Source organism: Oxyura jamaicensis, chromosome 1 (genome assembly GCF_011077185.1).
Source record: "Oxyura jamaicensis isolate SHBP4307 breed ruddy duck chromosome 1, BPBGC_Ojam_1.0, whole genome shotgun sequence".
Classification (NCBI taxonomy): Eukaryota; Metazoa; Chordata; class Aves; order Anseriformes; family Anatidae; genus Oxyura; species Oxyura jamaicensis.
The window spans coordinates 112,573,823-112,596,639 of record NC_048893.1 but is presented as its reverse complement, the minus strand read 5'-3'; the positions used below and the strand labels follow the sequence as shown (position 1 = coordinate 112,596,639).

The following is a 22,817-nucleotide window of genomic DNA, read 5'->3' as shown; positions in this document are numbered from 1 at the left end:
TGTCCTCCTTCAAAGTCTGTACTGAATCGAACAGAAGATTTTTGCTGAAGAAACAGTGGAATCTGTGTCAAAACACCATTTATAAAGACGGAAAAGAGAAGAGCTCAGATTGCATAATCAAAGGAAAAAAAAAAAAAAAAAAAAAAAAAAAAAAAGAGAAACTTTGTCCTGGAGGCAAATGCACCTACTTCTCATTCACTCTCCTCCCTTTTCCACTACTTTTCCCATGAAATACATGCAAATCCCAACACGCACCAGGTTTTCCTCCGGGCACGATATACTTGTGTGGTTATGCAAGTCCGAAGAGGGTTGAATAGCGAGAGATACGGGGCGTTCCTGGCTGAGCAGCCTTGGAGAAGAGCGCTGTGTTCACGGGTGCTAGAAAATAATTCAGTCACCCCTGAGAGCGTTTCTAGTGAAGGGATGGCTGTTGTTCTAATTACACAGCGTGCGCATCTCCTTCTCAATTAACTTTGTCTTCTTGCGGTACTGACGGTGCTTCTGCGTCCACACAATGGAGAAAAATAAATAAATAAAGGGCGTGAGCGTTTTATCAGAACGAAGAGCGGTTCAAGGGGTAATTCAAGCAGAGCCTGCTGTTATCGATGAACGCCCTCAAGACATCACACACCCGGGGCAGCGCAGGACACCCGGCTGCTGCTGTTCTTCACCCACTCGTGGGCTGGGGCCGGGGGTCACCGCCCCGAGAAGCGACCCCAAAACCGCCCCCGGGCCTGAGGGGATCGTGAGGGGCCGTGAGGGGAGCAAATGGCCCCCGCCCCCCGCCATATCCACCCAAACGTGGAGGCGGCTCCTGCGCAGGCGCGTCCCGGCCCGCCTCGGGGCGGCGGCGGTTGCGGCCGTTGGGCGGGCGTGTGGAGAGCCCCCGGCCGCTGATGGCGGGGGCTGAGGGGGGCCCGGGGCAGCGGGAGCCCCCTGCCGGGGCCGTACCTCGGGTCCCTGGGGCAGGGTGCTGCGGGCTCCGGCCCTGGCCGGTTGGCGGAAGCGTCGCTCCGAGAATTTTGCGGCAGTGATGCTGACTGCCGCGTTTGGAGTAACTTGATTAGAGTAGTTGATGGTGAGTTCTTTAATGCCTGGCGCAAAGGGCGCTCTCCATGCTTTGTAGCTTGGGGTCAGCGAGACGGGGAATTGGTGAAATAAACCAGTCTGTTGTAGCAGTTTAGATCACCCTCTTGCCTTGAGAGAAAAGTACGGGTCCCAGTGGAAGATGTTCAACTATCTAAGCACCTTTTTAGAAATTAACTAGGGGGACAGGCTTCCAAATCAGTATATTTAGTGGCCAGAAGTATAAAAATATCACAGGTTACATTAACAGTGTCTGCCTAACACCACAGAGTTGACGCGCTGACTCCTGCGTGTTCTTCCACTGGTGCACTCAGTTTTTTTAACCGGTATTATGTCAGTGCCTGACTTTTCAGCAATTGACTTAGTAGCAGCAGCAGTGGAGGCACAGGCAGGCTTTTATACTGATGCTTTAGGCCATTGGACTCCATCCGTCTTCCAGATCTGTGTGTGCTGATAAGGAGTGATACCAACCTCCTCCCAGCTGCTTGTTGCCATCCTCCTCCCGGAGTTGGACTGAGTGTTTGTGTGGAAGATGTTTTGCAGTGCGCCTGGGGAGTTAAATCATGGTAGCAGATGTTTGGGGCGGTGATCACAGGGCTCCAGCTGCATGGCTGTAATGTCACAACTGGGGGCTTCTGGCAAGGTGCAAATGTTTGCAAAATACATCCGTAGATTATTAAAATAAAGTATCCAGTATTCAAAGGAAAAAAAAAAAAAGTTTATGTCCTTCAGGAGCCTGTCATCCTAACTGCTGTTTATACAAGGGAAATCTACAAAAATGTGATGCGGTAACTAAAACTGCTCTGTACTTCTAAAAATTGTAGGCGATGGCCCCTGGAAGCAGATTTAAGAACTCTGAAATGATATTGCCGTGTGAGTGGGAAGAATGCTTTTTTGTAGGAAAATGCATGGAGGAGTTTTGTGATCACGTTGCAGGACACTTGAAAGAGTATCTACAGCACCCCCTGGGAACAGCAGGTGACTTGTGTCTCACGTCACACAAATTATGTTGCAGTACTGAAGATTAATTTCTAGGTTAGGAAGTAATACCAACTTCAGTTTACAGGCCCCACAGACCTTCATAGCTTCCCAAGGACCCAGCTGCACAAATCCCTTAGATGAAGATTTACACTTGCTTTTTCCTTAGATCTGATGGACTTGCATGTTTGTTTCTACTTATAGCTGTTACGAGACTGGAAGGTGATCTGGGAACTTTTGCTGAGGGTTTTTCTAAGGTTAGGTCCTCAGCAGGTGCAATTGTCTAAAACAGATTTTAGAGAATTGCTTTTGAATGGCAGAGTGCTTCTCTTTCAGGTAACAAGCCTGGTGCTTATGAATTCCAGGTTTGAAGTAGCAGTCTTATGAATCTTAATAGAAGAAACAGAAACTTTTATTGTTCGTATGGTGTTTGCCTTGTTTGGTTACAGACACCAGTGCTGTTTTATGACTGGTGTTGTATTTTATATCCTTTTAATGGTACTAAGTGTACTTAAAAGGAAAACAAAAAAATCTGATTCTGCAGAAAATTATAGGCAGTCCCTGTGGATGTAATAGCAATAATATACTAGACTTGTTAATATAACTATTTTGGCTCTCGTGTATCCTGCTCTTTATTCTTAACACTGTAATCAAGTGTAATTACAGGTGTAGACATTTTAATTAAAGGTGAATGAGTTTTAATTAAAGGTGAAAAAAGTAGAATTGAACCAACATTAACAACGTCTGTGTGACCTAAACCAAAGAGTATCATAGTATATACCTAAGAAAAATACAAATTTTTTACAAAATTTTCCCATTGAATCTGTGAAGTGCCTTCCTATAAAAAGTTGTGTTTAAAGGCACTCCAGTAGCGCTACAACTTTAAGACAGTGGAAAATCTGTTTGCCACTGAGATTTGCAAGTTTTCCCTACCACATTATCAGCAGATAGCAGTTACCAGTTTCCCTGATAAGGTTACTTACCGATCATGGGGTTATTGCAAATCTAAGTGCTGTTGATGTTTTCACTGTTGCAGCAACACTTGCAGGCTTTATGCAGTGTTTCGTAAAATGTTACTTCTCTCTTGTGTTTAGAGCAGTACCGGTGTTGGTGGAGAAATTGTGAATTTGGGGCAAAAGATCCCAGAGAGCTGATAACACACGCCAATTTTCACAGTTACCACACCAAACTGAAATTTGTGGGCTCTCAGTTACGGGCATTGCACTGCGACTTGCCAGCGTGTTTGCTGACCAGCCGTAGCTGGCATCAGTTACCACAGACCTCGGAGGAGTTTGTCTGCAACTGGGAGAATTGCAATGTAAGTGATGTATGTTGAGATGTTACTGATTTTTTTAATTTTCTGAATTTACTTTTGGATTTGACTCACTACTAGGATTTTTTGCTCAAACTTTCCTCTGTACAATGCTTCCCACTATCCTCACAAATTAGATACGGGGCCTATTATGGTAGCGTTCACAAAAATGTAAACAAGATGTTTGCCTAGCATCTATGACTTCAAATTTTCTTTCTCTTTATGGTGACTAACATGATCTTTTAGGCAAAGATGTAACTTTTCTTGTCTTTTAAGAGCATACATGCAAAATTGTAATATACGCAGTTGAATGTTAAATTCATGAATTTGGTAGTTTCTAGAGAGGTCCAGAGAGCTTATCATTTATCAAAAGAAAAGTCTCAGAACATCTGATGTTTCCTTGGTTAGTTGGAAATGTTTGTTTGTTTGTTTGTTTTAATTTTGACTAGGACAGAAATCAAATGTTTGCAGTAGACTTTTCTAACAGGTCTCACATTCATTTGTGGCCAGCATTGGTTTGAACTAAAAATGGGTTGTATCTTGACCACTTCGTGGTGTCCTGTATTAAAGAAAATGATTATCCATTCAGTTCCAACTGTGCTATTTGTGTATCACTTGAACCAACATGATTAGCAGCTGCTATATATATATTTCAGTATGTTAACATAAATAGTGCTGCCTGTGTACATCTCCTTCTCTTTCTTAGAGGTGTTCACTCCTGATCAGAAGTGGCTTCACACTGATAGGATATTATAGGGAAGCTCTTTCCCTGTCGCTGTTGGACTCAGAAGCTCAGCTGTTACTCATGGCCAGCGAGTGTTACATCTGTAGATGTGATGCCTTGCAGAAGAGCTTTTCATACTGCCCCCTTCTGTGTAACTGTTGGACAAGTTAGTTTTTAGACAGCTCAGCTACACTGCTTCTGTCTCTGAGATGAGATAAATTGCTGCTGTATATCTATCCAATCTACGTTACTTTTTGTCACGTTATATGAGTTTTTGATTTCAGTCGACTTAAATGATATAATTGTAACCAAAGTGATGCTGGAGAACAAGATACACCTGAAATGAGTTTTGCCATGGAAAGAAAACCTGTAAAACTAAACAGTTTTGTAAACCTTATATGGGTAAATCTGATGTAGGCTTAGCAACATCAAACTACAAATCAAAACAAAAACTCTAATGTTTTTGAAAGGCCTTTCATCCTCTTACCTTATGTCTCCCTAGGCCTTCCAATGATGCATGGGTTATCATCCTTAAATCCTTATCTATGACTTTTTCATATCAAAGTTGTGATTAAATTAAATTTATGATATAAATTATGCTTTTTGATGTTATAAACGAATGCTAATGAGGATGAAAATATGTCCATGCAAGAGTGTCAGACTGGTGATGCTTTATATACATCCTGTATCCCTCACCTACACCACATTGTTGAGTTAGAGTAAGTGTAATGTTGGAGTGAAAATGTTTTTGTTTCCTGGTGGTAGTTATAGCCCATGCTTTGTTTTTCTAACCTTAACCTTATACTTAGTAAGGCGATTTCTTGTTTCCTCTTAACATTTCAATTTACAGATTGTTTATGCCAGAGCATATATAAAGGGTGAGTGTCTGGTCAGCCGTATGTTATTGTTGGACAGAATGCCCAGAAATATCCTTTTGGCTCTTTCGGCTTTGAATTTAGAATATGCACACCCCAAAAATGCTTTGACATCTCTCTCTGATTTTTTTTTTCTTTATATAAGGAACAACATAAAATCAGCGAGCAAAGTTTATAGGGAGAGGTAATTCTGTTGTTGACTCAGTCTGTGAGAAATTCTCTCTGTAAGTAAGCATTTATTCACTATTGGATTAAGCATGGAAACATCCCCAGTCTCTTCTTTTTAAAGCTATGTGCCTAAGCATATAATACAGAGCATTATTTTTGACAACTTTGGAATGGTTTGCATAGTTTGATTAGAAACTATTGTTGCAAACAAATCTTATTTCCATTTTACCTCATAGCTTGTAGGAATCATATTTCTTACAGTAGTTATTTTAAGGTATCAATCCTTTTTAATACACACTGATCAGCCTTTACTTGCACAATGCAACATTTGGTCTGTTTATTTTAAAAAATGAAGTTAAGAAAAACTTCTAAGCCCTCTAAAGTGATTTTACTGCATCTGTCAGTAAACACAGTCTTTGAAAAGCACACTTAAAAAATAAAAATCTTCGTGTTCATCGATTTCATGTTCTGTTTTTTGTTTCTGTAAGTGGGCGTTCGTGGCTGATGGGCTCCTTTCGTCCATAGCATTTTGCTAAATCTTTGTATACATGTTTTTTCAAGTTCAAACTATGTTGTGAATTTTATTAATTAAAAGAATGTTTCCCAACTTAGTAGGCAGGCTAGACTAGACCCAGGAGGTGGGGTAGGGCGCGCTGCAAAGGAGAACTGTGAGGGCAGGGAAAGCTGCTTACATTTCCCACCCTCCTGCAAATATGTTCCCACAGTTATGAATATAATTCTCTTTGAAAATCGGCTATACAGCTTCCCCCAACTCTTGCAGTGCCTCCTACCGTGTCAGATTCTGTTTCCCCAAAGGTAAAGCTCCTAACTCTGGCAACAGGCCCCAGAACTTCTCTCCTCCTCTATGTACATATAAATAAACGCTCAAGAAAGTTCCGGGGAAAGACTTAAAGACATGGTGCCAATAAATAAAAGCGGGTTTAACCCCTCTATGGTCACTCTGAAGAGGAAGTGAAGAGGCTTTCCGTCGCTGTCGAGCTTAATCCCTTTAGTTGATTCACCTTAATATGCCTGCATGTTTTCATATACACAGGACCTTGGATTTCTCAGATCATGTTTCAAGCCCTTCAGAGGAAATAAGGGCTCGTCTTCCCCGAGGAGCTATTGTGAAATACATTGGCGTACGAATTAAAAATGCAGCAGTTCGCCTGCATTAACTCCTCATGTGAATACTCTGTTCTGCGCAAATAATGCCTTTTAACAGCTTAGCTTAATCCACTCTCCTAAGATTAGGATCATTAAAACCATAATACTAAGTGAATAGTTTTTTCATTTACATATTTTTCTTAAAAAGATAAATCTCTTTCAATCTGAATCAACTGTACATTACCTGCAGTGGCGACACCAGTGTAAGGAGGCGTTTTTTTCCCCATTTCCTCTCCCTAGTGTTTAAAGCCAGATCAATTCAGATCAATCAGATTCTGTTGCCAGATCTGTTTAATGCCTTGTCCCGATTCAATGTGTAGCCTTACAAAATTGGGCTAGTGCAGCGGGGAGGTTAAGGGGTTACGATACTGGGAAATGAGAGAGGGATACTTTAAATTGCCACTGAGGACAGTCTGCAGCTGGATGACACCCTGTGTGACTTTAAGAAGGTGCAGCGTGCAGTGGACTTTCACTGCAGGTGTGGATTTTTGTGAGCTGAGGAAGAGGCTAATTAAAGTTTAGTTGCCCCTTGTCGCACACATCGACTGGTGGAGTGCTCTGTATGTAACACCTAATTCAGTCTAATCATCATGCAGCTTTCCTATTTCCTTCATAGCCTTCTCATGAGCAGGTAGAAGTGAAGAATGGGTAGCATTCTCTCAATTAAGCTAGACAGGCTTCAACTACATGACGGTAGCTCCAAATTCAGGGCCTGGGTTTTGTGGTGGATACTGCCGAATGTTCAACATTTTTGTAATGATGTAATTTTCTTTCTGCTGGGGTGAGTTAATTAAATGTTACTGCAATATTTACCGATGTCTGTTTGGTTTCTAAAAGCACTTAATTCTATGGTCCTGTCAATTGATTTCCTGCCAAAACTGTCTTAACTTCTCCATGCTTCTTTTTAGGTTACTTTCAATAATCCAGAGTGGTTCTATCAACATGTTGCTCATCATGCTTATGCTACTGAGGAAGAAACTGTTACAGATCAGAAGAAAACTGTTTATTGTCACTGGAAAGGTAGTTCATATAAAAAAATTAACTTGCAAAAAATAGTTTCTCTGCAGCATTTTGTATAAAATTAACTGAGTAGTACATATTACGTAGGACATTATAAGACCTTCAGATTTTATTTTTTTTTAAACTAAAATAGTTGCAGAACACTTTCATTTTATAGCATCCATGATTTAAGTAGAATAGTTAATGTCATCCATAGGACCAAATGCGTTCAACTCCCAATTAGCGTAAGCAGAGAAATGTCAGTACTGACCAGGGTTGGGTTTCTTCATAATTCAGTCTGTGAATGTCAGTTTGTATAGCATTCAAACAGACTTTTCAATTATATTCTACCACTCAGGACCAGGAATGTTTCCCGCACGATAACCTTTGATGGTGAGCTTACTCTCTGCTTACTCTTACCTGTCTCTTCAAATCAAGGGAAGCACACCTATTGTCATTCTTCTTTTTCTCAGCTAGCTCTGTGGTGAGAAAGAGCATTTCTAATGCATTGTCTGTGTTGCTAGCTACCTCTCGTGTTAAAATTATCGTCATGGCTTCAAAGCAGATGTTCTGCCCTTGGCTCTGTTGAAGAAGCCACATTCCATTGACGCTCTTTCATAGCAGATGCCTTTATTGTTTGAGTAAGGGCTAAAGTATGGACTGCCATCTGATCTACATGCCATTTGGCTTCAGACCTACAAAGTGTATGAGCAGAGCCTTTCAAGAAAAGACTTTCTGCTGAAGAATAATAAGACAATTTGTTGGACTCTGGTCCTGGAGCAGATTCATTCTGTGTTTGCCTTAAACCTGACAATTTAGCTATGTCTTGTAGTGTGTGTCAACAAAGTCCTGGTCTGATTGGAATCCTCTTTGTGAATCCCTCAGATATAAGTCTTTTCAATTTATTAAAGTTACTTTTTGGATTAGGTATTCATTGTGGTGATGGCCAAATCCAGTCCATGGATGCAAGGCAACATCATCCCTTTCCATCCTGAGATCAAATAACAGATGCACATTTTTTGGCTGGGGAACTCACTCCAGTTGCCTGATAGTGTAAAATCTGTGGTCCTTGGAGGAAAATGAAATCACGTATCTGTGTGATCATAGCTTTCGAAAGTATAGCCTATTAGGACAGCTGAAAGGACTCTTCTGACTGTATAGCATAAATAACAGAATGGGTAAAGAGAAGCGTGAAAGAAAAGGAGTATGACATCTTCAAATATGTTGGAGAAATGCCCTGCTGCTAGGAACAGTGAAATTTGTTCTTCATATTTGTGCTAGAAAGGATGAGAAGTAATGAGCTTCAGTTGTAACAAGAGAGGTAGAAGTAGGAAGTTAGGAAAGTCATTTTAAAGGAGTGTATTAAAGTACTGTAGCAGTTACCTCTTGAACTCATGGAAGTTCTCTGTCACTGAGGAAATGAGAACACCTCTTTTGAGACCAAAATCCTGCCTCAGAAAAAAATACGTATATATCCTGATTGTTGTGGGATCTATATTAGTCTGTGATCTGGACGTTCAGGGTGGTGATGAACATTTGAAAGCATCATGCAGAATCTTAATGTCCAGGAAGTGAAAGACAGCTTTTCCTTCCAACACCCAAACTTAACAAACACATACGGGCGAGTGAGGTCTCATCTCCACAAGGAAGCAGTTGGTGTGGAACTGGGACAACAGATAGCACCAGTCTTTTCCAGGGACCCTCAGTATATTGGTTGGTGGTCTGAGTTAGTTTGAATTTGTGGAGTTACAGCAAGAATGGGCTGGTCCGCAAGGAAGGGCAAACTGGGAGTTAAGGGTGACGGTAAAGCAGGCAGGGACCTCACCGGCAAGGTGCAGTCTCACAGAACCTGAACAAGGCTAAAGTCTGGTGGTGCCAGCAAGGGTCAGCCACAGCCACCAGCCAAGTCCACAGTGACAAGACAGGCCTGGGGCCAAACCAGGAAGCTCATTCAGCAAGTCAGAGGCAGAGGCAGTGAGGTGCAAGATCCCACAGAGCATGCCGATGGTGCAGGTAAATGCAAGCCAGAACGCTCAGAGTGTGTGAGTGGAGGGCCCAGGTGAGGCTTCTCGCTACTCTCTCATTCAACTTAGCTGTTTTTGCCGAATTGTCATTGAGGGTTATGCAGCATCACCATATTAGAGCAGACCTCAAACACAAGAAACTGAACTTGTAGATGTGTGAGATGGAAGAGGCTGCAGGGGAGGATAGCAGAGAGTGATGGCTACAGGCTGGTAGGCAGCCAGAGGCTGTTGACGTTGACAGAGTCCACAAATTAAGGATGTAAAAGTGTGATTTAGTCATGTCCCATGTATCACATTTTGAACCTGGAGTCATGCAGAGACAGACATCTTCGGGTTGCACTGGAAGAATAATCACTCCTCCAGCTCCTGATATAGACATGGGAACTTGCCTTTTTTCTATGGCCCCTCCTGACCAGAAGTATCCTGTACTCAGTAAAGATGGAGGCACTGATGATCCTGTTTCCTCATTGTAGGCAAGGTGAAGTTTTAGGTTTCCTTTGTCTTTTAATGAAGAGTCTAGGGCTTTGCCCTTTGCTAAGTATGTTAATCTGAAGCTCAGAGGTCCTTTCCAGGAAGTTGTCTCTATTCTACTGCCTGGTGTGGATGTGGATTGTAATCATGACTGTGGCATTGTGGTTCTATTAGAGAGAAAGTCCCCATGAGTAGTAAAAATGGAACTTGGAACTCATGATGCACCTACTTGATTGAATGAACTAGGTGAATCATTTCTGTTCAATTATTTTTACGTATTAATTTCTGAGACCTAAAGGTATCCAACCTGTCATTGAGTTTGATTCACTTGATGACCATTTTCATGCATCATCCACAAAGAATCTTTTACCTTTTCCTACCTCTTGTTCTTGAATTTGAATTTAGTTTTCTTGACTCTTAAGAGTCTCTGATTGGGTCCAGGCTGTTTACTTCACCTTTCTAAAAATGCAGTTTTCTGCATAGCTGTTATCTTTGGTAGGTAGATGAGAGTCTTGGGGCAGCTTCTTCTAATGTGATACGGCAGGGTATTCCTTCACAACTATCTGAAGTTTTCTACTGAGAGCTCTTCTTGAGCTGCATTTACACCAGCACATTAACCTACTAGACCCTTATATGCCACATGTCAATAACCAGAACTTTCTAGTTGTGTTGTTCTTGCTCTATGCCTACAATACCAGACTGTTCCTGAGCTGAAGAGGTCTGACACAGCTATTTATATGCAAAGATTGTTTGGTGGATAGCTGATTGCTTGTGGTTAACCACTACGTGAATGTCTATGTAAAGATAGAAAACGTGAAGATAAAAAAAAAAAAAAAAAAAAAAAAAAGAGATCAGTAAGCGGGGTTCTTTGACGTGTATATTCTGTCATATTCTCCTGTTTCTCAAGGGAACAAGAGAACATGAAGTTTGCTGGGGTTCTGTGGTAGCAACCGAGATAGTAATGAACTTCATGAACATACAGGTAGAGTCAAAAACTTGGATGCCTGACGGCAGAAAGTATAGGAACATGCCCTCTGCAAATTCAAAACCAGAATTTTCTGAAGAAGGACATGTGGACAACATGTCTCAAGGAATTCTGATTACTGACAAATAATCTGACTTTGTCATGGATATTAGTAGGGTTAAATGTCACATGAGGTTTGCAACAGTCTGTTTGGTGGTGGTTGTTTCTCCCAGAAGAGGCTTTACTTTGGGTTTCTAAGAATACAACAGTAAGACATATGTATGTAGTGGACTTTGCTGTTTCTATGCAAGAAAGACTGTAGCACTCACGTGCAGCTGTTTTTTTTTTGTTTTGTTTGTCTATTTGTGTTAGACTGCTTAGGAGTATTTAAAGGCAAGCACAAGCTATGGGATCATTTAAGAACCCACACGCAAGAAAGAGTTGTAGCATGTCCTACTTGTGGAGGAATGTTCTCCAATAACACTAAGTTTTTTGATCATGTAAAGAGACAAGTTTCAGAAGATAGTAAGTCAATATGCTTTTATTTTGTGTATATTTAAGAGATTTTCATTTAAGGTGTTTTATAATAAATGTACACATGTAGTCTCATAAATAATTCTGTTCTTCTTACAAGACAATCTCATGAAAGCATGAGTATGTTGGTGATGGAAAGTAAAAGCATTCTAGGTTATTGACAGAAGAATTTACTCAAATTTCAAACAGTGTTTTGAACATTGTTGTCTGACTGAGGATGAAATTAAGTTACTGATAAACTATCCTTCTCATTAAGCCTAAACGCAGCTTTCTTCTGAAGAGTATTGGTACTGAAAAAGAATACTGAAACTGTCTCAGTGTTGTATTAGCTTATTCACAAAACTGGCAGCTATAGGTTATTAATTAATGTATCTTTCATAAGTGATTGTATCACCACTAAATAATTTCTATTTAAATTCAGGACAAATATTTGTTTGCCAGAACTGTCACAAGCATTTTGCCAATGAAAGGCTGCTACGAGATCACATGAGGGGACATGGTGAGTCAGAGCTTTTTAAAATTAAAACACACTTTTCTCAAGGTCACCTTATACAGAAGAATTTTTGATAAGCTACAGAGTTGCTAAGGTATTGTTGTATCAGCTAAGAAAATTAATAGATAAAACTACGACAACTGGGTTACAAATTCTGGAAAGCAAGAATTTCATTGCCAGTCCCTCTGAAGCAAGGGAACTCCCTTCTTCATCCCTTCTGATGAAAACGTTTAAGGGGCTTTTCAGTGTGGGCTTTTCTATTTTGCAGTAGGTTCCTGTGCAGATGCTTATTTTTCACTTGCATCCCTGTTTACTTGCTTTCATGACTGGGCGAATGCTTAAATCCAAAGTAGTGTTTTAGCTTGAGCTGCAACTCTGCTCGCTTGGCAGTACATAATCAGCTTCACTCAAATGGCATAGTCCTTCACTGACCTAACCACAGTCTCCCTCGGGTCCCCATATTATTCCCACAAGTTATACTACAACAGCTATGACTTGCTGGGAAAGAATCCTACAGCATCCAAGCACAAGGAAACATGTGATGTTGTTCTTGGACATACAGGAAATACAGAAGCCGAGAAGCGGGTGGGTCTTTGATTTGGGAACAGGAATATTTGAACCATGTAGCCAGACCTGGGTACCAGTTATTTAGGTTGTATAAACATATGAGTAGCTATGTGCAGACTTGCTCAGTCACGGTAGATGCTACACTCTAGTTGCATTCGCAAAGAAAGCATGGTTTTTCACTGTCTGCAAATCAACACATTGATGCTTAACACTGTGCATTTGATTTGGTGCTCACTGTGAGCTACCAAGATTAACCATGTTCATATTTAAATATATTTATACTTGGCGTGCATCTACCTAAAATATCTTAATTCTAATATTTTATGTCAGAAAGTAGAGAAAGATTTTTGTTTACTGGACTAGTTTTGTTCCTTTGTGTCAAGGTGATTTTGGACAGAAAATGGAAATAGATACAAATTTATTTATTTTTATTAGCTAATGAAACAGTTTAAATATGCTGAGGTTGCTTTTTTTGTTTAATTAAAGCATAATACACATTAAAATAGATTTGATACTTAAAATAACACGTAGTTAACAGGGCTGTTTGTTTCTGGTCCCCCTGGCTGCATTAGATGTGAACTGTACAAGGGGCCTGGCTGGCCTTGTCCCCTGATAATTCATCCTGTGCCCTGCGTGCACAGCCAGGGAAAATCACAGGGTGGCTGGACCTAGGAACAAGGATGATGTGATCTTGTGTCATGTCCCAGTAAACCACTGTGAACCAGCTGCAACGCGAACTTGGCTGAAGAAGCTGTGAAGCAATCCTGGGTCCAATTGTTCAGGCACAACATAAATCCCTTCAGACATTAGAGCCAGTTACTTTCTCGGTTCGTGATTCAGCTTTCTTTAAAAATTCTGGCAGCATACGTGTCTGCTAGTGCAGATTGCCAGTGCAGACATGACATTTTAAGATTCTTACTCCAGCATATTTCATAATAGCTTTTTGGTATAGATAAATAGTGAAAATTATGCCCGTCTATAAGAAATTAGCCAGATATAAGTCATGATGTGAATGCAAAGTCTGTGGGTATTTTGAAATTGCTCCCCACATGGATACATCTACGTGTCAGAAGACGAAGTAAACTGTTGGATACTACCATTTTAAGAGACTTCACTGGTGCAGTTCTACAGATTGTTACTCCAGACTAATTTTGCACATGAAGTTATTTATTTTAGGGAGGAAAAAAAAAAGATCCTACTTCAAGACAAACTATGAGGAAAAATGTCTATGCAAGGATTCCAGGGCAGTTAGAACACATTATATTTACTTCCTTTTTTTGAGAAAACATGAACACTTCAACTGCATGATTTTCACTAGCACCTGCAGAGCACCGGTCTGATTATAAAGTAAGGCATTATTTCAGGGTCCTAGATATAACAAGTTTTGTTGAAATCCCATACTTCTTTGTTAAGACTCTTCCTACCGCATTCGTCGGGTTGCTGATTCACACACAGTAAAGCAAGCATTTGTTCAGCTTAAGATGCTGCAGTCCTGCCTGCCAACGTGCCAGAGGTTCTCCCCTGTTCCAGAGTCAGCAGAGCAAACCTGTGCCTCAGCCACTGCAGTTCAAAGTCTGGCAGCTTAGCAAGCACCTACCATTATTATGCCTTAAGCAAATATATCCGAATGTGAAACGGGGAGGCGGAGGGCAGACACATATTCCTTCTGCCACCTTTTTAAAGAGTGGTAATACCTTAAACATTAAAGGTAGATTTGCCAGTGCTTGTCTGTCAGAAGGCCTCCAGACAACGTGCACCTTTTAGGAATCCTCCCAGAGTGCTACAGGCAAGAAGATAATCATCCTTTTGTTAGAGCCTGGAGAGCGAAACATGATCCTCTACATCTTTTTCCCTTAGCTTTTTTTGAAAGTAACTCGAAACATTGTAATATTATATACACATATAACAGATTACTATTATTTGACTACTCTTTCTATTCTGCCTGTGTTCCATTTTTATCTCCTTTTTTTATTCCTCTGTATATTTTGTTCCTGAATTATTATAATCTGTTGATTTTAATGTGAGCTTGTAATACATTTTCTTGTCATGTGTCACAGTGGACTGAACGTTCTGCTGAAGTCATGATACAGAGCTGAAATTATCTTTCTTTCTACAGTTAACCGTGTTACATGCCCACTTTGTGATGTAGTATGCACAAGTGTCTCCTCACTGAAAGCACACACCAGATACCGACACTGTGATGAACGTCCTTTCCATTGTCACCTCTGTGACAGCAGGTAGGAAAATTTAAGCCTTGTAGCTCTGTGAGCAGAACTGAACTGAATTTTTACATAGGAGTTAACAGAGATAAGAAAACTTTTCAACCACTAAGACAGTCAGCTGGTCAATGAAAAAATAGAAATAGAAAAGAAATAGATTTATCTGCTCTTCATCTGCCTTCATCTGTTAAAATGTTGTAGTTCATGTACTTCTGGTAAAGTAGGATTGATGTTTTAAAGGGGACTTTTCTTGGCCAGACTGTGTGGACTATAAAATGGTCATCGTGGTAAGTGGAGATGTGTGGCAGCAGCGCCTTAAACCATGGGTTTTGCCATTCCCAATGATTGCTGGCTGTTTCCTGGGAGAGTCATAATCTTCCAAGTGATTTTTCTGCCACAGGTTCACTATACCTGCAAAGCTGTCTTGTTCTCTGATTTTTCTGCGGCAGTCTTTCTGCTTTCAGCATATGATGCCAAACAGCAATGAAATAATAATATTTTTTTAAAAAAGACATAAAAATATACTATTGTGATGTGATAGACCAAGTTTTGTATACAAGCACTGGATTGGCAAATTCTGTGTAATTTTTGCTAGGGAAGATGAGAGGTCTAGCCTTTTTATGCTGAAAGTAGGAAAAAGTAACCAAGTATTTAAGTACTCTGGTGTTCACACTGTGGGTGGATACAAGGAAACAACCTGAACTTCTAGACCAGAAATAATGAAATGACTGATCCGTAATGGACAAGAATTTTCTCAGTGTGAACAGAAAGAGAGGCTGATGCCTTGCAACATAGCTGTGGAAAAATCACCTAGATTTGGACATGCCATGGATGTGTGGGAAGAAAGAAGGAATGGAAAATGAAATACGGAGCACATCAAAGAGATGTCTGCATTATCCCCTTTTCACAGGTGGAAAAACTGAGGTAGAGAAATGATTTACACATATTCCGCTTTCACTTGTCATTGTCAGAGCCAAAAATTACTACCTCCCAGTCCTAAACATTAACCACAAGACTACTCCTCTGTACTATTATATCTGTTATTTGTTTTACCTTGTTTTCAGTTTTAAGAACGCGTATGATCTGCATAAACATGTTGAAACACACAATGATTCAGATGCCTACAGCTGTGATGTTGAAGGATGTGGTTTTACTTCACGGACTTTACAAAGTTTGAAACAGCATTACAAGAGAGCACATGTGGTGAGTACATTAAATAGCAGAATAGAATATATTGCTATAAGTGATCCTAAAGTTTCAAATCTACATGTGTTTAGTTTCATATGAATGAAGGAAATATTTCATTTCTCCATCACATCAAGTATCTATTTGCACCTATTTCTAGGACTCTTGCAAGTATTATGCAAATACCTGATTCATCCTTACTTATAGATTTCGATTGCTTACTTTAAGTACATGCAGTTGCGTACTCAGTCTTGAATTCCAGCCAACCCCCCACTTATGTTTTTTTTTTTTTTCCTTTAAAATAACATGACAATCCTAATATGAAATGCAAAATATTTCAGGGATTAAAATCCAAAATCACCTTTCCCCTCATGTTGATACTCCACCCTTAGAGCTAACGTGTAACCTGGAAATAGAGAAACTATAAAGCATGTAACGCTTACATCACTTCTGATCATGTGAGTCTTTCATCACAACATTAAAATACAGTTTTGGCTCCAATAGTTCATGCACATTTCTTGCCTGTTTCATCAATTTTCTGAGTTACAACTACTGCTATATGGTAAACTGTAAAGGATTTAGTGGAAGCTGTATTGTCACACTGCTACTGAAGATATGTGCAGTACTGAAGGCAGTAAAGACAACTTACACATTCAATGAGGTTCCTTAAGCAGACAAGTTTGCCTAAAACCCACACATTTAAAACTTTTTAGGGAGTTAACTTCAAAAAGATTTTTAGCTAGGTAGTGTAGCTTCCCCCTTTTCAACAAAGGATTAATTGTCTTTACGTAGATTTGCAAGTCTTAAATTACTCTAACACTATTTCTTTCCAAGAGTAATGGTGTTCTGAAATACAAATGCCACATCTGTCAGAAATGTTTCTGCTGGAGTTATACATTGACCCTGCATCTTCGAAAAGCGCACAAACTCAGCAGTCATTCTCGTTTCAGGTATGTTACCGGTTGATTCTTGTTCAGATTATAAAGTAACTTTTTTTTTTAAGGTTTTGTATAAGAGATCCAGATATTTAATTAAATGCTGTATTATGTTTGGTCCAGCTTTAACTATTCTCTGAAATATTGTGATATAATTTATATCTTAGATTTCACTGTCGTGATGGAAAAACCTAGAGTAAAGATGGACAAAGTGTTTTGTTTTTATAGCCTTTGCCACTGGGAAGTTCTTGTAACCTAGACTGTTGAAAGAATTATTTTTTTTGACCGTGTAAGTTGTATCCGCCAAGGAAGTAAGCTGTGCATAAATATATCAACAGCTTCTGTAGTACAATCAAGTCACACTTTCCATTTTGGGACAAGAAAATTCAGCAAATAAAATATAATTGTGAATAGGTGTTTCTTATTTTATGTTAAGTGATGTGTATTTAATGAAAAATACTTACTGGAACCCTATTGCATTTGTCTCTTCATACAGTGTTTTTTGTTTGAGTACAACATAATAAATAACAATCTGATTCATCTTCTAATTGCAGACACTTTCAATTTTGGCAATCATATTAGATGGTATTTTCTGCTGTAAATGCTGTGTTTGTAACTTGCATTTTCAATTCTATTTCCTTAGGTATAAAGAAGATGATGAGGGCCACATGAGTTTGAATTTAGCAGTATATAATGCTGTCACAGGCTTAGGTCAGACTCTTAATAACAAGATGATAATAAATAAGTCACCAGTAAGTCAAAATAGTTTTGGAAGAGAAGGAGAGAACTCTGGTGAAAGAGACACTTCAACAGCAGAAGTACTTTTCACGCAACTTCAGCCATGGTCACAAGCTACTGGAGAAAATGTTCTTGTAGAAGCAGAGACTTCTATACCGGAGCCTGTGTATTCGGAACTTCAGACTGCAGTACAGACGTTTGAAAGCTGTTCTACTTCCTCTGGAGTTGATGAAGCAACACCAGTGAATGTGAAAGAAAAACTAATAGAAATTGACCTGGGCTTGGGAATTCAGATGGCTTTCTAGAAGAACAGTGTTTTTGTGGATTTATCTGTGAAAAGCATACTCTTCAGAAGAGGTGTATTTTTTTAAGCAGAACATATTAAGAAGTCTGCACTTTTATCCTTGTCAAAATCTTGTGTATAACACTGTCATTTCTCTGCTTTCATGTTAAATTATTCTACTGTGCTTAGAGTATATATATGCAAGACACAATATTATGCACATATAATATGTTCATTAATAACCCTTTGGAGAAGAAAGTCTTAAGTTTCACATATTCATATAGCATATATATGTGTGTGTATATTTATTTACTTATAAAACAAATATAGCCCTTGGGGGAAAGCATTGACAGGATACACGAGGCAAAGTTGGAAATGCTAGGGAATGCATTCCATCATTTATTACTCCACTATGCTATCTATTAGAAATCAGATAACAATTTGTGATATATATGTTACATTTTTTTTGTTGGTTTCTTAGCCTTATTTACTGACTTTAAAATTATTTCAAGAGTTATTGTAGAGAAAGTTTTATAATGGACTTCTCAGCTACAATGCACTGTTAAATAAATGCATTAAAATTAAAAAAAAAAATGGTTATGTATAAATAAAACAAAGATACTTATAGAGCTGAATTTAGGATTTATGTAGAATTTGCTGTATTGAAATTTTATAGTTAGTTGTTGGGTGCTGCAGGTAAAATGATGAGAAAGCAAATGAATGATATTGGCAGCATAGCTAAAAATGCCTACCTGTGTTTCCATAAATATTTCCACACAGCTATGGTTATCCTGACCCGCCAGGAAAAGTGCTTGCTAAAGACATTTATTAATTTGATTCTTGTATAAAGGGCACAGACAAAAAGATGGGTATTTTTCATAACAGTAAAAATGAAATCTGATGTTGAAAAAGTTTTTTTTAAAAACAAGACCTGAATGAGCTCTGTACAGATGAGAAAGTGGTGTTCAGTCAGCTAGGAGACTGATTTGCAATGTATTAGCACTGTCCATGGAGGACCCAGAGGTAATCTCTGGGAATGCCTTCCTGTGCTGTCTGCAAAGCAGGAACTTTCGAGGTGGTGGTGGATGTCCACAACAAGGTGGGCAGTACAATCACTGTTGCTTACCAAATTCCTTACCTAGGCAAACTGATGCTAAGGCCCCAGGATAAACAGTCCAACCTGCACGTGGGTGAGGCCCCAGCCAACAAGAACGGAGTATCAGACAGAATGGGAGCAGTTTGGACAAAGATAGGCTGTCTGAAATTGAAATGAGAATGAGCTTGCTATGCAACTTCAAGGCAGCCAAGGATTCTGGGGCACTTGTATTTGGAAGGATTTACACTGTGCATCTCCTGTAGAAAACTGCAGTTTTCTAGAGAGAAAAGAAAAAGAAATATAAGGCCCCTGTCATAAACACAGATCAAAAATGTCAGCGGTGGAAATCTCCCATAGCCATCCACCTCGTTACTGCCTTGAAAGTTTCTGCTTTGCAGGCAGCTGAGATCTTTGTGCTCGTGTTTTAGCGTTATTAAATATGCCTGGCTGTAAATTGTGGCAATTCAGCTGATGTTTCAAGAGCAGTTGATCCATCTGTGCAGAGGGGGCAGGCCAGACAGATGTGGGTGGTAGCCTGATTTTAATCTGCCTTTGTGCATGAATCAGAGACCCGACATTTTTAATACTTTACAATACAGGTAAAACTGACTCACGTTTCTCTGGGCAATGAACAGGCACCACTATAGCCTCTGGGACTTCCCCTGCTAAATATCAAAGGCCTGCAACAGACAACAGAGGTGTTAATGCTTCCCAGAGAAAGAGTCCTTTATAATGGAAAGTATTAGTCAACCAAAATACAGTGGAGCCTTTTCCAGATCTTTTATAATAGTTCACCAGAAGCCTCTAATCCATTATCCAACAATTTTCTCCTTTGGGCTGGTGCCCATGCCTGCCTGATTTGGAGTTTGCTGCCTTCAGTGCCAGCCACATTGCAGATACCAGGGCAAATTAACATAAGGCCCATTCAGGACCAGGGCTTCACAAGGCAGATGTAAACATGGTGTTATAGATTTGGTTTTGAGCTTGAGAGGCAAGGACATGGCCTACAAGTTCTACATTGCTGCAGCTTTGTGTGAGCCTATCAAATGCATTTTTGAAGGCAAAACTGGGGGGGCAGATGCAATGGGATGATCATTTGTTAATGGAAAGCTATTTTGAAAGTTGTATTTTAAAATAATTTTCCATAGTTATGTTGCTTAATGACATGCTAGAGCCTTATGCTATTGTGGCTTGGGTACCTGCTCCACTTAATTATTATTCACAGTGTTTGCATTCACACAAGGGCCTTACAAAGCTAAAAAGTCAAATCAATTTTCTTGTCAGTCATTTAGAATTTGCATTCATACTCTAGTTTGGATACAGAGCCTTTGTTACCAGTGTTGTATTTACTAGACAATAGTAGTCCATGACAATGGATTTCAAAGTTACTTTTTCAGAGTTTTTTTTTTTTTTTTTTTCAAACTGATGTTAAGATTTTGGTGTTACATTAGCACTCCTAGATGCTGGTTGGCATGTAGGAAGCAAAATAAAATATTCATCTGATTGAAAGAACTTTGAAAAGAGGTGGTTTTCTTTTGTTTGTTTTTTGAGTTCGATACCAAATTATAAAGTTTTTGTGCCAGTTGTGCCTACTATAGTGAATTTATGTAAATCCACTGGGTTTTGAAAAGTGGTTTTCAGTTTTTGCTTAATTTCCACCGTGACTCTGAAGTCCCCTCTCACCTGCCAGCGCTGCTGCTTCTGGACGGGTCCCGAGCGGTGTTTCACTGCAGTGCCCATAGAGGGTGCCTGCAGACTGGGAGCTCCGAATCACGCCGCGAGTTGGTGGCACCTGGTTGCCTGCGACGTGGGGCATGAGTTCAGCAAGTATCTTCGTATAACCCGCGTGTTATTCAGCGCTTCCCGGTAGACAGAAGCCCTGCGAAGAAGCAAGGAATCGTGTGCTGGAATCTGTGGGACCAGCTCGAAAAACAACCTGCTGCCGTGCGCATCAGGTATGAGGTGGACGTGAGTCATGAGGGACTTGTTCTCCTGGAGCCAGATCATCAGATAAAGCCAACTGGCGAAGGTCCGACGGAGTCTGTGGAACAGGCGTAATGCATAACTGCGGGTCTGGCACGGGACCGCTGTGGATTTCAGTGGGACCGGGCCGGCCCTCGCCTCTGTGGAGGGAGAAGGAGACAGCTTGCCAGACTGGCAAAGAAACCCTTTGATGATGACCTAGGAGATGGTGCCCTGCAGCGCAGCTAACAGCAGGAAAAAATGTACCTAAAAATGACGGTGTCTGCCAAGAAGCAGAGCAAGACCGAGCTTGAGGAAATCATGCAGAACGCCTTTTTTGTCCTCAGAGGTCTGAGAACGAAAATTTAAATCTAGGCATTCTTCTCCCTAATACCACAGAAACAGCTCTATTATTCATTGCTTACGCTAATGTGATTAATCTGATTAATCTTTTTTTTTAATTGTATTTTTTTTTCATTTGGTACAAGCTCTCTACCATCACAGACTTGACAATGAGATATATTTGCAACTGAGGCTGCTTAATCCTTCTCACTTAAATTCCTAAATGCAGGGCTCTTTCTTATCCTTGCAAAGGAAAAATGTTAACAAAAATAGTTCAATAGTTTCTAAGGAAGCAGTTATGAAAAAATACAGTAATTTTCCCTGAAAAAAAAAAATAATCTCCAAGCTGGATCATTAAAGTAGTTCTATTATTTTGCACTTGCTTTAAAGTGTAGCATTTGGAAAAGGAGTATTTGCTCTAATCTGTTTTTTGGCATGAAATTCCATAAAGCAAGACATGTTAAAAGCACTTTGCAAAGCCTACCTAAAGCCCTGAAACGGTAATTTTACTAGATCACATCAAATACAGAGCATATTCTGTTACTGCCTCCACAGTGAGGAGCTTACGTGATCTTAAGCAAATTGTGATCTCCCTCAGTTTTCTGCCTCTGAAGAAGTGTCCTCAGGTTTACCAGGAAGCCACAAAATTATCAACCTGTGTTCCCGTTGGCTCACATATTGCCAGCATGAGCACTAAGGACTCGCTGGTGAAGGCCCAAGGACGGTCCCCAGCACGCCTTTTAATTCGTGGCTTTCTTTTGTATGCTCAAGGTGTAAAGGATCTGATTCTTGGGGTGCTGAGCAGGCAGCGTCCATTCATTTAAGCTCCGAACTAGAAAGGATTCATACATGTGCCAGTCTCTGGGCACTGTGAACCAGAGTGTGCATTTGACTTCAGTATGATCACCTATATTGTAGATTATTATTATTTTTAATTTTCTTCAATGGATACTTTAGTGTAAGAATCCCTTTCCTCTTTCTTATGCTCATTTCTACCTCCACACAATTCTGTTTTTTGCTTTGTTTTTTGTGAGGGTGCGCTTTAACTGCGATCAGCAAGGAACTCCTTAAACTGAGTTTGCCACTGCATCTGCTGCCACGTGCAAGTGTGCCCCTTTCATCACCTTCTTTGGAGGTAGTTCCCTTCCAGCCTGCTTGCCTCCCTCTCTGTTGACATTAGTGAGCTTGTGGTAAGTCAGGCCAGCTTTCTTGCCCGTCTGAAAACTAAGCAAGGGAGTGGTGGTTTTTTTTTTTTCCTTCCCCTCATGTGAGATCACTGAGCTGATTCAGTTACTGTTCAACCATGCGAATGCTAGTACAACTGCGAGCACTAGTGCCAAGACAAAAGAGGGGCCGGCAGGCCTCCTTCAGCGATAATGTCGTGTTAGATCAGCTTAAGCCAGCTGCAGTATTGCACCGTTTGTGCATAAAAACCTAAGCCACGGCTTAAATGTTTGAGGAGTGGATGAATAGATGGATGTTTATTTTATCCTTTGGAAAGCTGCAAACCAGTGCTCTTCTGTATCAGCTCTAAAGGTGGTGTTAGGTAGTTGAACTCTGCTGCCCCTTCACAGAACATTTTAGCTGTAACAAGAGCCAAGATGCCCACCAACCCTTTGAAGCTTTGGGCTGGTTTATTTCGCACGCATCAAGCAAACCTTTAGAAGGATATCCCTGTAAAAAGAAAGCTAAAGC

General features: G+C 40.1%; 1 protein-coding gene and 1 long non-coding RNA gene across 7 annotated transcripts; one reads left to right on the top strand and one right to left on the bottom strand.

Annotated features, from left to right (window-relative positions):
• Positions 1 to 754: 754 nt before the first annotated feature.
• Positions 755 to 20,339, top strand: LOC118160833 (histone H4 transcription factor-like). 6 transcript variants are annotated; one of them, XM_035315846.1, is made up of 10 exons: positions 755 to 844; positions 1,911 to 2,064; positions 3,159 to 3,382; positions 7,219 to 7,330; positions 11,141 to 11,293; positions 11,724 to 11,801; positions 14,479 to 14,599; positions 15,646 to 15,784; positions 16,601 to 16,716; positions 17,345 to 20,339. In XM_035315846.1, exons 2-10 carry the CDS (start codon positions 1,914 to 1,916, stop codon positions 17,742 to 17,744), a joined length of 1,494 nt encoding a protein of 497 aa, XP_035171737.1. In that variant the 5' UTR covers positions 755 to 844; positions 1,911 to 1,913; the 3' UTR covers positions 17,745 to 20,339. The 6 variants fall into 6 exon arrangements, with proteins under 6 accessions (XP_035171737.1, XP_035171738.1, XP_035171736.1 ...); XM_035315847.1 differs by lacking the exon at positions 755 to 844 and adding an exon at positions 1,313 to 1,419; XM_035315845.1 differs by lacking the exon at positions 755 to 844 and adding an exon at positions 1,432 to 1,699.
• On the bottom strand, positions 18,958 to 20,941 carry LOC118160834. The gene is made up of 3 exons (XR_004747700.1): positions 20,502 to 20,941; positions 19,433 to 19,498; positions 18,958 to 19,095 (listed from the first exon to the last, which is right to left on the bottom strand). It is a non-coding gene; the product is annotated as an uncharacterized LOC118160834 (long non-coding RNA).
• Positions 20,942 to 22,817: the final 1,876 nt, after the last annotated feature.

Coding starts and splice junctions, on each gene's coding strand:
- LOC118160833 (XM_035315845.1), top strand. Junction 3,383..7,218: donor GCAACTGGGAGAATTGCAAT/GTAAGTGATGTA, acceptor GCTTCTTTTTAG/GTTACTTTCAATAATCCAGA. Junction 14,600..15,645: donor TGTCACCTCTGTGACAGCAG/GTAGGAAAATTT, acceptor CCTTGTTTTCAG/TTTTAAGAACGCGTATGATC.